Source organism: Pongo pygmaeus, chromosome 3 (assembly GCF_028885625.2).
Source record: "Pongo pygmaeus isolate AG05252 chromosome 3, NHGRI_mPonPyg2-v2.0_pri, whole genome shotgun sequence".
Classification (NCBI taxonomy): domain Eukaryota; kingdom Metazoa; phylum Chordata; class Mammalia; order Primates; family Hominidae; genus Pongo; species Pongo pygmaeus.
In genome coordinates this window covers 60,882,957-60,899,448 of record NC_072376.2, presented here as the reverse complement: position 1 = coordinate 60,899,448, position 16,492 = coordinate 60,882,957, and the positions used below count along the sequence as shown (strand labels likewise).

At 39.3% G+C, this 16,492-nt stretch overlaps 1 protein-coding gene across 16 annotated transcripts in view; it reads right to left on the bottom strand.

The window, feature by feature from the left end:
- AASDH (aminoadipate-semialdehyde dehydrogenase) overlaps nt 1-15,759 on the bottom strand; it is a 52,449-nt gene extending 36,690 nt beyond the window's left edge. For 2 of the 16 annotated variants that reach the window (XM_054484685.2, XM_063664531.1), the window contains exons 1-4: nt 11,949-12,088; nt 8,977-9,248; nt 7,376-7,496; nt 3,047-3,366 (exon numbers count right to left, since the gene is read on the bottom strand). In XM_054484685.2, the coding sequence (XP_054340660.1) occupies nt 3,047-3,366; nt 7,376-7,496; nt 8,977-9,206 (671 nt within the window). In that variant the 5' untranslated portion in view covers nt 9,207-9,248; nt 11,949-12,088. Of the gene's footprint in view, nt 1-3,046; nt 3,367-7,375; nt 7,497-8,976; nt 9,249-10,487; nt 10,506-11,228; nt 11,398-11,948 lie in introns of those variants that run through there. The other 14 variants (XM_054484678.2, XM_054484689.2, XM_054484682.2 and 11 more) reach the window with 14 other exon arrangements.
- Between the last annotated feature and the right edge of the window lie 733 nt (nt 15,760-16,492).

Here is a 16,492-nt window from a genome sequence, read left to right as displayed (position 1 = left end):
CTTAATCTGTCTTTTGTCAGTTTAATTCTCAGTCCCCTAGATACTGCATCACAGATGGCAGAGGAAAAGCTCTCCACCCCCATTTTAAAATGGAGAAAACTGAAGTTCATGGAGGTTAAGTACCTTATGCAAAGTCAAACAAATCAACTAATTTTTAAATGTTTAAAAAATAGTTATCCTTATCCAAGCCTTAAAATTAATCCCCTGATTTGAAATATCTATCTAAATTAGATGTCAAAATTTCAATAAAGGAAACCTAGTCCTTCCCTTTCTGGAGCTATCATTCTCTCTGGAGGTAGTGCTGCCTTTTACCAACATATGCAAGAAAACTCAGCTTTGTCTTTTTTTTTAAGACAGAGTCTTGCTCTGTCACCCAAGCTGGAGTGCAGAGTCTTGCAGCTGCCCAAGTTCAATCACAGTTCACTGCAGCCTTAAACTCCTAGGCTCAGCAATCTTCCTGCTTCGGCCACTGGAGTAGCTAAGACTACAGACTTGTGCCACCATGCCCAGCTAGCACTATCTTATTAATAGGTTATTCTGGTAATATTTGGGGAGCCAGCAACAGAGATAAGATTGTTCTAATATGTGTCTGAAATTTAGTACTCCCTAGCTTAGTGATCTAAGTCTAAAATAGAAAATTTAACATTACTGTTTTAATTTTTAAATTGACTACTTTAACATTTCATCTCTTTAGAATCTAATTATTTACCACCTCACTTAAGAACCTAAAAGCAAACCAAAAAAGGATTTCTAACAGGCAAACCAATTGAATGAAGTTGAAGCACAAAATAGGTATCAAGAAATTTGTATAATTGAGTCATAAATCAACCCTTCAACCCTCATTAAGCAAATGTTTGCTCCCATTTCACAGGCCATTCTTACCACTGCTGGGCCAGTGCCTCTTAGTCGGCTGTCTCTCCACCTCCCCTAGATTCCTTATCTGCTTCATTTTCTTCAAGTTCCCTACATCCACATCCCCACCTCACCTCCCACACTCTTAGGTATGACTTGGCCTTCTGCTTCATACAAAAGTTAAAACCTACTGGCTTCCTCTAACACCAAGAAATGTATGTACTTTACTGTCCTAATCTTTTTGAGGGTACCAAAAAAAGAGGTATTCTACTCAGTATTTTAAATAATGCCATTCCCTCCCATCTAAATGTATCTTACTCCTTTGTTAATACTCCTACTACTACTTCATTATTCAAACCAACCCTTTCTACCAATTCCCTACCCTCAGCCTCTAAACTGCTCATCTTTTTTTTTTTTTTTTTTTAAGATTGAGTCTCGCTCTGTCACCCAGGCTGGAGTGCAGTGGTGCAATAATGGATCACTGAAGTCTTGACCTCCTGGGCTAAATCAATCCTTCCACTTCAACCTCCCGAGCTGCTAGGATTATACGCACAGACCACCAGGCCCAGCTAATTATTTTTAATGTTTCTTAAAGACAGAGTCCCACTATGTTACCCAGGCTGGTTTTGAACTCCTGGGCTCAAGCGATCCTCCTGCCTTAGCCTCCCAAAGTGTGGGATTACAGGCATGAGCCACTGAACCCAGCCAACCTCTCCCATCTTAAAGACAAAACACCTGTGTCCATCCCAGAATTCCTTCTTTTCCATTAAAACCAGTTTCTAGAAAATAACATTTGACTTTTGTTACTTCTATTTCGTTATCTCCTATTCTCTTATCTCCAGCCTAATGTAATCTATCTCCAATCCTGGGGATTAAGAAATCACTAAAGACTATATTGTCAATTACAACAGACATCTTTCTCTACCAGCATTTAACCATTTTCTTCTTTCCAGGCCTGCATGTGCCATCCAATACCATAGGTCCACTGAGCACTAAGAATGTGGCTAGTCCACGTTAAGATGTGTAAGTATAAAATATATGCCAGATTTTGAAGATGATTAGCATAAAAAATGCAAAATACCTTACTAGTAATTTTTATATTGATTATATATTGAAGTAATGTTTTGGAGTATACTAAATTAAATAAAATACATTGTTAAAATTAACTTCACTTGATTCTTTTTTCTTCTCTTTTCATTCATTCCATTTTACTTTAGAATGTTACTTAAGCATTTGAAATTACGTAAAACTTAAAATGACATAAAATTACGTACATGTTTCATGAGGTTTCTATTTGTTTCCTCCTTTGATTTTCTAGGACCACACCCCTAAGGTTCACTTCCTCCTCTCTTTCTTGGCAAATTAAGAATGTCAACTTTGGAGATTTCTAATCTCTTGACCACATCAGCAAGTCAAACTCCACAATACTACTACAAGAGTGAACTTAATAAAATGAGAATCTTTTAATAGTTCCCCATCATCTACTGGATTAAGTTCAGCCTTCAACAGCGCATACCAGGCTCCTGATTTTTCACTGTTTCCTCAGCCATGCTCTGAGATTCTAGTAGGACAAACTCCTTCATTCTCATATAACTCTGCTAGTATCTCTGCTAGGAAAACCCTTTCTCCCTTTTTATTAATAATTAAGATGCAAAGCTTCTAATCATATCATTTGTTTGTTCCGTGTCTGGCCCTAGGCTTGGATGAAATAGGTGAAGGGCCTAGTCTGCAGAGAACTAAAGTTCAGATACAGCTGAAACAAAAAAGACTCAATTTACTTCTTAGGACTATTAATTTAGGAACAAGAGTTATAAAACCAAACGTTTTAAAATTATTTTTTCCCTTTAAAATACAAGGTTTTTTGTTTTGTTCTGTTTTTGAGACAGTCTCACTCTGTCACTCAGGCTGGAGTGCAGTGGCATAGTCTCAGCTCACTGCAACCTCCACCTCCTGGGTTCAAGCAATTCTCCTGCCTCAGCCTCTCCAGTACCTGGTATTACAGGCACCCACCAACACGCCTGGCTGATTTTTGTATTTTTTTAGTAGAGACAGCTTTCACCATGTTGGCCAGGCTGATCTTGAACTCCTGACCTCAAGTGATCCACCCGCCTCAGCCTCCCAAAGTGCTGGGATTACAGGCATAATCCTGGCCTAAAATATAGGTTCTAAGAAAGAGTCAAAGAATAGAACTTACTGAAAATGCTGGATATTTGGTACTATACACTTATGAGGCACTCTGACAATCTTCGGTATCCCTGTAGTCCCTGATGTATGTAGAACATAGGCTAAGCAATGCTTTAGCCTCAGATCCATGTGTTCTTCTGCTTTTTCTTCATTGACATGCTCAGAACTTACGCTGATTTTTATTTTTTCTTTTTCATATTTCTCTTTTCCATCATTTAGCATCAAGTTCACCTCAGTATTTTTCCAGTGAAGTCTGAAGAGCACTAGGTCATTATGTTCCACTGTAAATGTATCATAGTTCAATAATGTTTCATGAAAAGATTTAAATTTCTGTGTGAAACGGAGGACAAAGTTTACAGTATTAGTATGTTAAAAGATATTCTTCTTTATATAGAAGTAATATGAAATACAGTCATCCCTCAGTATCCTTGGGGGAATGGTTCTAGGATCATCTCAGATACCAAAATCTGAAGATGCTCAAGTCCCTTATATAAAATGGTGCTGTATTTGCATATAACCCATGCACATCCTCCCATGTACTTTAAATCATCTCTAGATTATTTATAACTAATACAAAACTATGCTAATTAATGCTATGTAAATAGTTGCTATATTTTTAAATCTGTATTAGTTTTTACTGTTGCATTGGGTTTTTTTTTTTCCTGAATATTTTCTTTTTTTTTTTTCTTGAGACAGGGTCTCACTCTGTTGCCCAGGCTGGAGTGCAGTGGTATAATCTTTATTTTTTTATTTTTATTTTTTTTTGAGACGGAGTCTCACTCTGTCGTCCAGGCTGGAGTGCAGTGGCGCAATCTCAGCTCACTGCAAATTCTGCCTCCCAGGTTCACACCATTCTCCTGCCTCAGCCTCCCAAGTAGCTGGGACTACAGGCACCCGCCACCACGCCCGGCTAATTTTTTTGTATTTTTTTTAGTAGAGACGGGGTTTCACCGTGTTAGCCAGGATGGTCTTGATCTCTTGACCTCATATCCGCCCGCTTTGGCCTCCCAAAATGCTGGGATTACAGGCGTGAGCCACCATGCCCGACCGCAGCAGTGTAATCTTAACTGACTGCAACTTCGAACAGCTGGGCTCAGGCGATCTTCCCACCTCAGCCTCTTGAGTAGCTGGAACTACAGGTGTGCACCACCACACCCAGCTAGCTTTTTATTTTTAGCAGAGACGAAGTCTCACTATGTTACCCAATCTGGTCTCAAACTCCTGGCCTCAAATGATCTCCTGCCTCAGTCTCCTAAAGTGCTGGGATTATAGGCGTGGGCCCCAAATATTTTCAGTCTGCAGTTGGATGAATCCTCGGATGGGAAACCTCTGGATACAGAGGGCCAACTGTATTCATTTACTCATTCAACATGACTTTTTTAGGGAGTGGGGGGAATACTTGCTATATACCCAGGGGTAAAAAGATAAATAAATCTCCAAGAGCAAAGTGCTGTCCTTACTAACTTATTTTCAAAAACACCAGACATATAAAAGCAATTATAATGCAATGTGTATGATAATAAAGCAGGCTTGAAATGTTAATGGGAACAGAGAATGCCGAACTCTGCCTAGAAGGTCAGAGATTGCTTCATGGGTAATATTTGTTATAAGTAGCTATTCTCCAAATAATAAAAATGGGCACTCCGGGCAAACAGCTAACATTGAGGATCTAACCTGGGAAAGCTGGTATGTGAACATTAAGCATTCCAATTAAGGTAAAGAACGGGGTGGGGGAGAGGGAAAAGGTGAGGTGCGTTGTTGATAGGAGATGAGATGCAAAACCTTAATAACCGTGTACACTCAGCACTAAGGAGTTTAGATCTTAACCTGTAAGTGACAGGATCCAATTGAAAGTGGCAATAGCATAGATTAGACTCTATCAAGGACAGAATAATGAATGAGATTCTGCTAAGTGAGAACCATTTAATGAGTCTTTTGCAGTAATTCAGATATACTATATGGTCCTGAACTACTATTCTGTTACAAGAGGAGTGGTTAGAAAGGGTCTATGAGCAAAGAATAAATAAGACATGGTGACTTTCTGGATATAGACTGAGTCTAAGAAAATTGTTGGGTTTCTGGCCCAGGTGATTTGGTGGATGGAGATGAATTAATCCAGAAGTGAGTTTGGATGAAGAGATGCTAAACTGAATTTGTACATGTTGAAAGTAACGTTTCTTTGAATATATCTGTTTAGGTTGACAACAGCTTAATGAAATATCATCTAAGTTTTCACATTAAATAAATCAACATAAATAATGAGAAAAAGGTCACAACCCAGAAGCCTACAGTGTTTTCTTTGTGTGTTTAATGTGTGTATGTATTGGGTAGGGGATGTGGTGTGGCCTGTAATATTTAAAAAATTAAAGCCCTACATACTCTTCAGATCTAGCTCAAAACCATCCCTCCCCATTAAAATTCTACTATAACTACTAGGTTACGTTTACTTCACTTAGGACAATTATCACACTATGTAGATGTTATATAGGTTCAGAAGTATTAACTTTTCTCTCCAACTACATTATAAAAAGCTGGAAGGCTTATATCTAATGCCCTCCCAATCATCCTGTCCCTAGTGCAAGGTTTCTCAACTTCAACACTACTGATATTTTGGACCAGATAATTCTTTGTGGAGTGCTGTCTTATATACTGTAGTATTTTTAGCAGTATCGCTGGCCTCTACCCACCAGATGCCAGTAGCACCCCACTTCCATCATTACAATAAAAAATATGTCTAGACATTGCCAATTGTCCCCAATTGAGAACTACTGCTTTAGTGGATGCTGGGCATTCATATAGTAGATGCTTAAAAATACTTACTGATTGTTCCTGTGTTAAATGAAGGAAGAACACTTACACCATCATCAAAATCATGGGATAGGAAGCAAGGTTTTGCTATGCCCAACTCCTTTTTGGGTTTTGCTGTGTCCAGCTCCTACTGGTCATAAAGAATACCTTGATATTGACAATTAATACTGATACTCAGCCACCTTTTATAAAGTTTTCACGAAGATTGCTAAGAAAAATAAACATCACATCCCCATTTCAGTTTTGCTTACTTATGAACAATGCAATAACCAATTTGAGGAGCAGAGGAAACTACGGCTACACACTAATAAATATTTATTTTTAAAATATTTATTAACCAGACCAGGTGTGGTGGCTCATGCCTGTAATCCTAGCATTTTGGGAGGTCGGGGCAGGCAGATCACTTGAGGTCAGGAGTTCAAGACCAGCCTGGCCAACATGGCGAAACCTTGTCTCTACTTAAAAATACATATACAAAAATTAGCCGGGTGTGGTGGCATGCACCTGTAATTCCAGCTACTTGGGCGGCTGAGGCACAAGAACCGCTTGAACCTGGGAGGCAGAGGCTGCAGTGAGCTGAGATCGCACCACTGCCCATTGCACTTCAGCCTGGGTAACAGAGTGAGACTCTGGCTCAAAAAAAAAAAAAAACCCTTTGAGTCTCTAGAAAGTCCCCCATATATCTCAAGTTCTTGACACTTCTTATACACACACACACACACACACAGAGTTGGTGGGGGGTGAAAGTGGGGAATGCATTTAAGTTACCCCAATACAAACTGGCTCATAGAGAAAATGGGCAAAAACAGGCTAAATTGAATATATTTTTATAATGTTCTTCCCCTTTAGTAAAATAATATTTTATAAATAATAAATAAACAATGAAGCATGGGCTGCATCTTGCTGAAGATATAACACCAATTCTTGCCCCAAAAACAGAGTTTCTTGGTTATATCTTTGGTTGGCAATCATTTAAAAATAAAAAAACAATAAATTTAGTTTTCTGGAAAGATCTCTTCTAAGTACCAGTCTCTTTTTCAAAATGCAAGCTTAGTTATAATTCTTCAGTGTTGCTGACCAATGTAATTGCCATAAATATGAAAGTTCCAAGTATTATAAAATTTTGCAGTATAGGAAATCCTTTGGAAAGAGAAATTCAAAACAATGCATAATATATTATTAGAAGGCTAACAGATCTGTTCATACCACAGAATAGTGGCTCACAATGGAGTGTGAGGGGTGGAGAGCTCCTCCGGGGGACAATTGGCAATGTCTGGAGATTTTTGGTTGTTATGACTGGGAGGTGCTACTGAGGTCTAGCGAGTGGAGGTCAAAGATATTGCTAAATATCCTATAATATACGGAACACTCCTCACAACAACTACTCAACCCTAAAAATGTCATAGTGAAAAGACTGAGAAACCTTGCCACATTTAGCAGACTTAGGAATCCAGATGGGAGAAGGAAGGAATGTTTCAATTGAAAGATAAATGTAATACAGGCAAAAAACAATTGAAACATCCAGACTTACATTAATTTGTTTTTTTTCAACAAGGATATACTTTAGATTACATTTTTTCATAAAATGAGTTGATAATGACGGTGGTGAATCTGGCTCGATAGGTACATAAGCAGCTGGGACTTGGAGAATTCTAAAGAAAAAAGTACACAGTCAGCATAGAATGTCTGTTGATTTAGTATTTGTTTAAGCATTTCTATTTCTCTATGCACTTTATTTATTTTTTGTAGCAGCATAAAAATGGTTTCCGGAGCACTTTATTGCTGATGAGAAATTTCCAATGTTTTCATTGACACACAGTTGGTAATAAACGCTGTCATTTTAGCCGGGCGCGGTGGCTCACGCCTGTAATCTCAGCACTTTGGGAGGTTGCGGCGGGTGAATCACCTGAGGTCGGGAGTTTGAGAGCAGCCTGACCAACATGGAGAAACCCTGTCTCTACTAAAAATACAAAATCAGCCGGGCGTCTGTAATCCCAGCTACTTGGGAGGCTGAAGCAGGAGAATTGCTTGAACCCGGGAGGCGGAGGTTGCGGTGAGCTGAGATCACGCCGTTGCACTCCAGACTGGGCAGTAAGAGTGAAACTTCATCTCAAAAATAAATAAATAAATAAATACTGTCATTTTATCTTTTCTTAATGAAAATCCTGAGTATTTACTATGTTAAATTCTTATCACTTAATATAGAGAAATACAAGATTTTTTTAAAGTTAAGCATTTTAAGTAGTTTCAGGTATACTTTAAGGACACTAGATCTTTGCACATAGTAAATTCTCAATAAATTTTGTCAATAATTGAGTGAAAGTAAATTTTTGTTTTTGTTGTTTTTGTTTATTTGTTTTATAGAGATGGGGTCTTGTGAAGTCACCAGGGTGGTCTCGAACTCCTGGCCTTAAATAATACTCTAGCCTTAGCCTCTCAAAGTGCTGGGATTTACAGGTGTGAGCCACTGTGCCTGGCCAAAAGTAAATTTTTGAACATCTTTTGCTTTATACTTACATAATTAATTTACTAAGACACATATTATAGAATGAATAAACTATTTCTTTGGCAGTTTATACTTACCGCAGAGTTCTAGAATAGAAATCACTATATGAGGATAATACTCTAGAACAATTTAAATGATTGAACATTTTGCAAATATTTGTTGGAACAGTGTCTTCCAATGGGTTCATATTTCAATCTACATCAACTATTATCCAAAACTCTAATTTACTGATTTATTGAATACCTTAATGCCTAAAATTTCAGTTGCAGACAAAAAACATAGTCATGTTATCTGTGAAATCCTGTTTTCTTTTATCTAACAACAAAGTGTTATAAATTGTTATAATTGTTTTCCTTTAACAGATTAATGAAGCCCTTATATTTTGGAGATACTTAAATGTTCTATTAGTGAAAGCTTCTAGTCTTTCCTAAATAAGCTCAGAATAATTAATTTAAATAATATAAAAATAATACTAGGGGAAATGCAAACTTCTTTAGCCTCTCTACAATTGACCAAACAATACAGAAAAGTCCAATAGTAAACAGAACAGTAACTTGCAATATACTCTATTAAAAATTTACATTAGCTTGGAGTAACATCAAATTTACAGTTCTAAAAAATATTACCCTAAAATCCAAGAGGGTAAGTCTATCCCAGGTTGGCAGTAGAGACCAATTTCCCGAATTCCTTGAAAGTCACAGTGTAACAGCAGAAAATTTGATAATTCAGAAGCAGCATCAACCACAGTCTTGTAGGTGTAGTAAACTGGAAGCTGGTTGTTGCATTCATCAAAACATACAGCTACTCTGTCCATATAACAGGAGGCAGCCTTATGCACCAATTCCTGAAGAGTCATTTCACTGACGTTTATCTAAACATCAATTTGTAGCACAGAACCCTGTGTATATACAGAAGTGTTAGGGGGAGAAGGCGTTTTAGAGAGCTCGGTGGAGGGACAGGGAGAAACTTCTCTATAATAATATCTCACAAAAATAATTATATCAAAGATATATAAATGAAGAATCTCTGAACTTATGAAATGTCTATGGTAACTTTACTGAGGACAATGAAGTTGAAAATTAACTTGATACATCAACCTATGCTGGGTCAGAGCATCAAAAAAATTTGGGAGGGCAGTGGTATACACAGATGAAAATGAAGAAGGTAAAAATGGAGACTTCTCTCTCAACGGACCACAATGTAAATATGAAATATATAAAAAATTAATCAATACAATCAAATTTAAAGGACCCCACACTTAATTTTTTTTACTTTCCTTCAGTAACTGTTACAGATTTGTTAAGATAGTCAAAATCTTGTATGGTGACTTTAAAATTACTAACGTGGCCGGGTGCAGTGGCTCACGCCTGTAATCCCAGCACTTTGGGAGGCCGAGGTGGGTGGACCACTTGAGGTCAGGAGTTCAAGATCAGCCTGGCCAACATGGTGAAACCCTGTCTCTACTAAAAATACAAAAATTAGCCGGGCAAGGTGGCATGCACCTGTAATCCCAGCTACTCTGGAGGGTGAGGCAGGCGAATCACTTGAACCCAGGAGGCAGAGGTTGCAGTGAGCCAAGATGGCGCCACTGCACTCCAGCCTGGGTGACAGGGCAAGACCCCATCTCAAAATAAATAAATAAGTAAATGAAATAAAAATAAAATAAAATGACTAATGTAAATAAACTTTGCTTTTAAATTCCAGTAGGAGCTAAACTCAGATGAAAGCAAAATCAATCTTTGACAGAAGAAAGCAAAAAACCCTACTCCTATTTATTCGGTTCTAGACAACTATATATAATAACAGTGCTTATTACTATACTACTAATATTTTACAGAAGTCATACTTGTATAATTGTCAAGAAGTAAACTCTTCATACTGTATAGTTTATTTTTAAATTGCCAATAAGTTCACTTAGACTGAAAATATAATATTACAACTCAATAAAGCAGTATATCAATGCAATGTTCTCTGGGTTTCTTAATGCAGATTATATTAAAAGATTTGAAACAGTATTTCAAGAAAGAAACACTCGAGATCAATGGTAAAAAAAAATTCAGTGTTTCCTTAAAGGTAAAGGTTATTTTTTTCCCTCTCTGAACTCTATTTTCCATATTTTAAAGCAAATAAGACTTACCGAGTAGCCTACTTCATTAAAGTTTTTGTTTGTTTTTTGAGACAGTCTCGCTCTGTTCCCCAGGCTGGAATGCAGTGGCGCGATCTCGGCTCACTGCAACCTCTGCCTCCCAGATTCAAGAGATTCTCCCACCTCAAGCTCCTGAGTAGCTGGGATTACAAGTGCGCGCTACCACGTCCGACTAATTTTTGTTTTTGTTTTTGTTTTTTAAGTAGAGACAGGGTTTCTCCATGTTGGCCAGGTTGGTTTTGAACTCCTGACCTAAGTGATCCACCTACCTTGGCCTCCCAAAATGTTAGGATTACAGGCGGAGCCACTGCGCCCGGCCGAGTCAAGTTTTCTTTTCTTTTCTTTTTTTTTTAATTTGTTCACACCTATTTGAATTGATTTCCTGATTCAAAATTTTCATTTATATCAACTAATTAACACCAATTAGGAAAAAGAAATCCTAAAGAGAGTAAAATGAACCAATAACTGCCAAGACCCCTAAGTTTGAAAATGCTGTGATTTCTAAATATACAGTTTAAACATATAAGGCAACTTTAGTACTTACATTATTTATTTTTAGTAGGCATTTCTATAAATATTAGCTCTTTTTAATGCACAAGATACAATTTTAAGCTTTCCTCAGACAGACAATGATCATTATGTAAATATAAGGGAGGCTTTCTGCAGCATGCGCTCAAATTATGAGGAATGAGTTCATTTCGCAACATACAGGTAGTGCGGAAGGGTACCTACACATCTATACGATAATTAAGATGTTTCTTTCCATTTTCCCAGTGGTTGCTACAGAGATTTAAGGTAAAATCCATTCTTGTCTCAGGTTTTCATTTTCATTCATTGAATCACAAATAACGTTATCTGCAGTAGAGAATACTAAACTTATTAATGCCCAAATGTTTGAGACCTTAAAAAGGAAAAAAAAGCAAACTCTGGTAAGCAGATTTTACATGCGAAAGGAATAAATTTACTTGCTACAAGTGTAGAAGCTGCTATTTAGTCAACAAAGATCTTAAGAGTGTCAACAAATTCTATTGCTATGGGGCCTCTCCCTAGGTCACCGGCTGTTTTAAAAATGGATAAATAATCTAGAAACTTTATTTTCCCAATTCCCCTGCTTCTTAATTTATGGTATGCAACGAGTAACTGCAATTTATAGCTTCCTAAACATTTCTTCATTGCTCTTCGAAACCACTCTAGGGGGTAGCTGAGCGCGGAGCACACTTATTTCCATTTGAATGGAGGGGCGGAGGGTCGGAGGCTAGTGACGCAGGAATGTACACACAGGTCAGGGTTAGTCTGCACCACACCAGCACGCCAGACCCCGATGTATCAAATCCGAGGCCAGGCAGTGGTCCTGAAGCTGAGCAAATGTGTGTGGAAGCAGGCTCAGGCCTAGCGGCACTTCGCCTCCCTTACACAGACCCCCGCCGGACACCGCGCCCTGCCGCGACTCACTTAGCAAGTCTCGCGGATTAGGTTTGATCTCATTCGGACCTTTACCGGATAGCTCGTCACGGATACTTCTCACAGCGAAGCAGCAGCTCCCAGAAGCAGTAAAGCTATCCCAGAGCGAGGCCCCATACGTGAATCTTCCGCGTCGCTACGTGACGTCAGTGCGAGCGACCCCGGGCAGGCTGTGTCCCTCTGGCGCTGCCTCTCCTGAAGCCGAGGCGCTAACTTGAGTCAAGAGTTCTGCAGGCTTTTTCACTTTTGGTTATCTGCTCAGGCGCTCCTTGGGGTCGTGCATGGTCTCGGACAGGGTTTGCAAGGACTTTGGAGCTGACCAGTTTGGAGCCATAACCCTTTCGTACTTCCCAAGAAACTCTGGGCAAGACTCTTGAATTTTGAGCAGCAGTATTCTCGTTCATAAGGTGAGAATAAAAACATCACCTAGGGTTGATGTGACGAGAGATGAAATAATTGTGAAATAGGAGAGTTATTGCTTTCAACCAATGACATTTTCTGGAAACGTGCTGGAGATATGGCTGCAGCAGTGACGCCTGCAAACGACGTTCCTGTCATCATGATGCTGACATTTTAATTGGGAAGCAGCTTGAAACGATAACTAAGGAATTTGATAGGAGCATTTACTAGGACCTGTAAAGAAATTAAAGCAGGTCCGAGGTGGAGTCTTGTAAACTATATGCCTGAATAGAATTTTCTGTTTCCAAGGGAATTGTTACAGTTGGAGACATGTCAATTATTACAATAAGCGTCAAGGGCAATAACATTGGTGTTTTAAAGCTACTGTCTGGTGGCAGAGTAATCGTGATTTTTTTGTTTGGTGGGTTTTAGCCGGGGGAGGGACTGCGAAGACAGCTCTGCATCAAAACAGTACGTGGGAAAAAAGCATTGGACGCTCTTGCAGCCGTAGTTGTTGGTGACAAGAAAACTGTGGTACTAATCTAAGCAAAAAATATCTCCACATGCCAACTATACTTTTCCAAAATTTACCATGGACTACTCAAACTAACATAGCCTTATTTATGTATTTAGGTTGGAAGTGGGCAAAGTGTATCTTGTCTATGTTTCTATGTTGGGATGACACCATCCTCCACCCAGCCAGCCAGTTAACAACCTTCCCACTTTCTTACCCTCCTACATCCGATTAGTCCCTATGTCCTCTGGTTCTCAGTCTTGAGACCAGCACCCAGCTGGCTACATCAGAATTGCCAGTGGTGATGTTTTAGAAGATTCCAAATTCCTGGACTCCATCCCCAGAGGTTCATCCCCTAGTTTTCTAGTGAGGGGCCTAGAACCTGCGTTTTTTAAGTGTCATGTTCATCGCCATTACTGCTACTTTAGTTCAGGTCTTCTTGGTCAGCTTTTTCCTAAGACGTTTTCAGTTTTGTTTGCCTCTGATTGACTCTAAATTGCTGCCAAAATGATGTTTTATTATTCCAGTATCATCATCCAACTCTCTGATATTAATGATATCTTTTTTAAAGTTTTTCTTCCCTTGCAGTATCTATTTCCCTCAAGTTTCCTTTTTCTTTCTTCTGTTGATTTTGTGCTCTTTCATATTAGAGGCTTTCCTAGGATGTCTGGTGGTCCTTATCTGCTCATATGTAAGTGCGGGTATATTTAAAAGTTGATTGGAAGCTGTTGAGCCCATGGGACGTTTGTTGAAAATCAAGTGGGAGAGGAGGGGTATGGAGGCCGGGGTGTGTCTCAGAATGTAGTACAATTTTCACTTAATTCTCTTTTGTTTTAGGTGCCTGATGTCCTCCATTACAGAGACCCTGTTTTACTCCTGAACAATAGAAAAAGACTTCAGAATAAGGCGGGGGCTGGGGGTGGCATAAAGGATATAACACTCTCCTAAATGAACTTCCAGTCCTTTTAGGTACCCTCTTCACTTCTACTTCCTGAAGCCAGTTTTGGAGCTTTTTAGGGGCTTCTGTGATACAAATAGAATTGCTTGTTGGTTTTGCTCACTGGGGGTTTAGAATTCAGCTTTTTCAAGTCAACTGAGCCCTTTGCTATTGATTCCAGAATTTCATTTCCATTATTCCTTTTCTTTAACCCTTAAGGGTGTATGACTTTAAAAATCCTGTTACTGTCATTTTCAGGGAGTCTTAGGGAGCAAATGTAGAACACTATGTTTAAGACAGCATTTTTACCTGATAATCCAGGGTGATCATTCTAAAACATATACCAGATCAGTCATAGCATTCTTCTGCTATGAGAATAAGAAGCTTCAATGATCCCTCGTTGCCTGCATAACATTCAGACTCTTCAGCAAGGTAAACAAGAGAGTTTATTTTCTTTCTAACCTGGTCTCTCACAGCAGGCCACTGCTCCCCCACCCATCTTCCACATTCCCTACACCTGATACTGTAAACTCTAGTCATAATGAGAGGCTAGTAAGAGTTCTGAGCATACAAAGTCCTTATCATGTTTCCACACCTGTTTTGGCTGGGCTCAGGCTGAAATACCCTTCTTTCTCCATGCCTGCTTGATGAAAATACAGCTTAAACATCACTTCCTCAGTGATGCCTTTCTTCAAGCCCTAAAGAATAATTTATCCAGACTCCTCCAAACTCCATCCCATGAACCCACCATACTCTTGGGAGGGGTCATTTGTCATGGGACCTGCAAATTCTGGGTTTGCCAAGAACGTAAGGTCCTAACTGCTCTTTACCTAGATCATTTTTCAGGGTTGTTTGGGATGATCAGTTTCATAGCTGAAGTATTCTTCCCAAAGAGTAGGCTTGCTTCCACTTAACTACAAAAGTAGTGAATCCCCCAAACTCAGTATTCCTCTCCTATGATGTAACCCACTGACTACACATGCAGACATCCATGGAGGCCCATCTTCACCATCCCAGTGGGACTTGGGGGACATGGAAAACGCATAAACATGAAGTTCTGGCTTCTGCTTTTGCCATAAATTACAAAGTTCTTTGTCACCCAGGAATCCAAGTTTACTGCCATAAAACAGTTAACAGGCTATCTTACTAACTTTAAAATAGGTTTCAATACCAGACCCTTCCCAGACAGCGACATATATTTCTTACAACATCAGTTGTTACTGTTGCTGCATTATTTCCAAATCTGACCTCCTATACTAAATAGCACCCTTATAGCAGGGATTCATGTCTTAGGCGCTTGTTTCCCAAACTATCTTTTTTTTTACTCTGCTCCATCCACTTACACTGTTCCAGTTGCAGGGAAATATCAAATGCCCACCCTGTACCCTGCTGATATTTTGTACCTTGACTGGCACACTCTACTTATTTTAGGGCTTATCTCTCAGTTGTCAATGTCATTGTTTTCTTAAAAAGTTCAAAAATAATTTGGAAAATCCTTGACCCTACCTGAAAACAAGGTTTGTCCTCCTGTTACGTGCTGTTGTAGCACATATCACAGTTGGGATAATGAGGCATTGTGTGATTTACTCTAACAGTGTTCAGCTGCTCAGGAGAAGGCAGAGAGCAAATTAGTGGTTAGGTTTTTCAGGCTTGGTGTTTTGACAGGTGTATTAGTCTGTTCTCACATTGTTTTAAGTAAATATCTGAGACTGGGTAAAAAAGAAAAGAGGTTTAATTGACTCAGTTCCACATGGCTGGGGAGCCCTCAGGAAACTTAAAATCATGATGGAAGGCACCTCTTCACAGGGCATGAGGAAAGAACAGGTAACTATGAAAGTACAGTGGAAGGCTGGGAGTGGTGGTGGCTCACGCCTGTAATCCCAGCACTTTGGGAGGCTGAGGCGGGTGGATCACGAGGTCAAGAGATCAAGACCGTCCTGGCCAATACAGTGAAACCGTCTCTTTGAAAAATATAAAAATTAATTGGGCATGGTGGCACACGCCTGTAGTCCCAGCTACTCGGGAGGCTGAGGCAGGAGAATCACTTGAACCCAGGAGGTGGAGGTTGCAGTGAGCCGAGATTGCGTCACTGCACTCCAGCCTGGTGACGAAGTGAGACTCCATCTCAAAAAAAAAAAAAATAAATAAATAAATATAAACCTCACTCTTTGTTTTAACAATAACAAGCATGGTAAGGGTGGTGTCAGTCCATAAGTTAGATAGGCAGTTGCTAGGCAGATGTCGTTGCAGAAGTATGTGTGTATGTGTGTGTGTGTTGTGTTTAAGGTTGTGGTGGCCTTTGTGCAGGCTGTAAATTTTTGTAGTCTTTTGATAGTTCTTGTTATCAACCATATGTACATGAGAACCCTTACCCTTCATGGCGTTTCCTGGGTCCGTTTGTCAGGGTTTTAATACAAGTGACTCCATTTTGAATCTGACAACTTTCACATTTCCCCTTTTGATCAAGGTCTTTCTCAAAAGCATCACTGATCAATCATCCTGTATTTAGGTTTTGACATCTCTTGATGCCAGTCTGCCCCCATGTTGAAGGGAGTCACTGGTAACTAGGAATTAGCATCAAAACCCTTTAGCCACATTTGAACAACAAAAGAGGTTTGGAGGGAGTGGATCTCAGGCTAAGTCTACCTGGAGTCCACTGTTAAGTTCAAGTCTGTCTGTTTCATA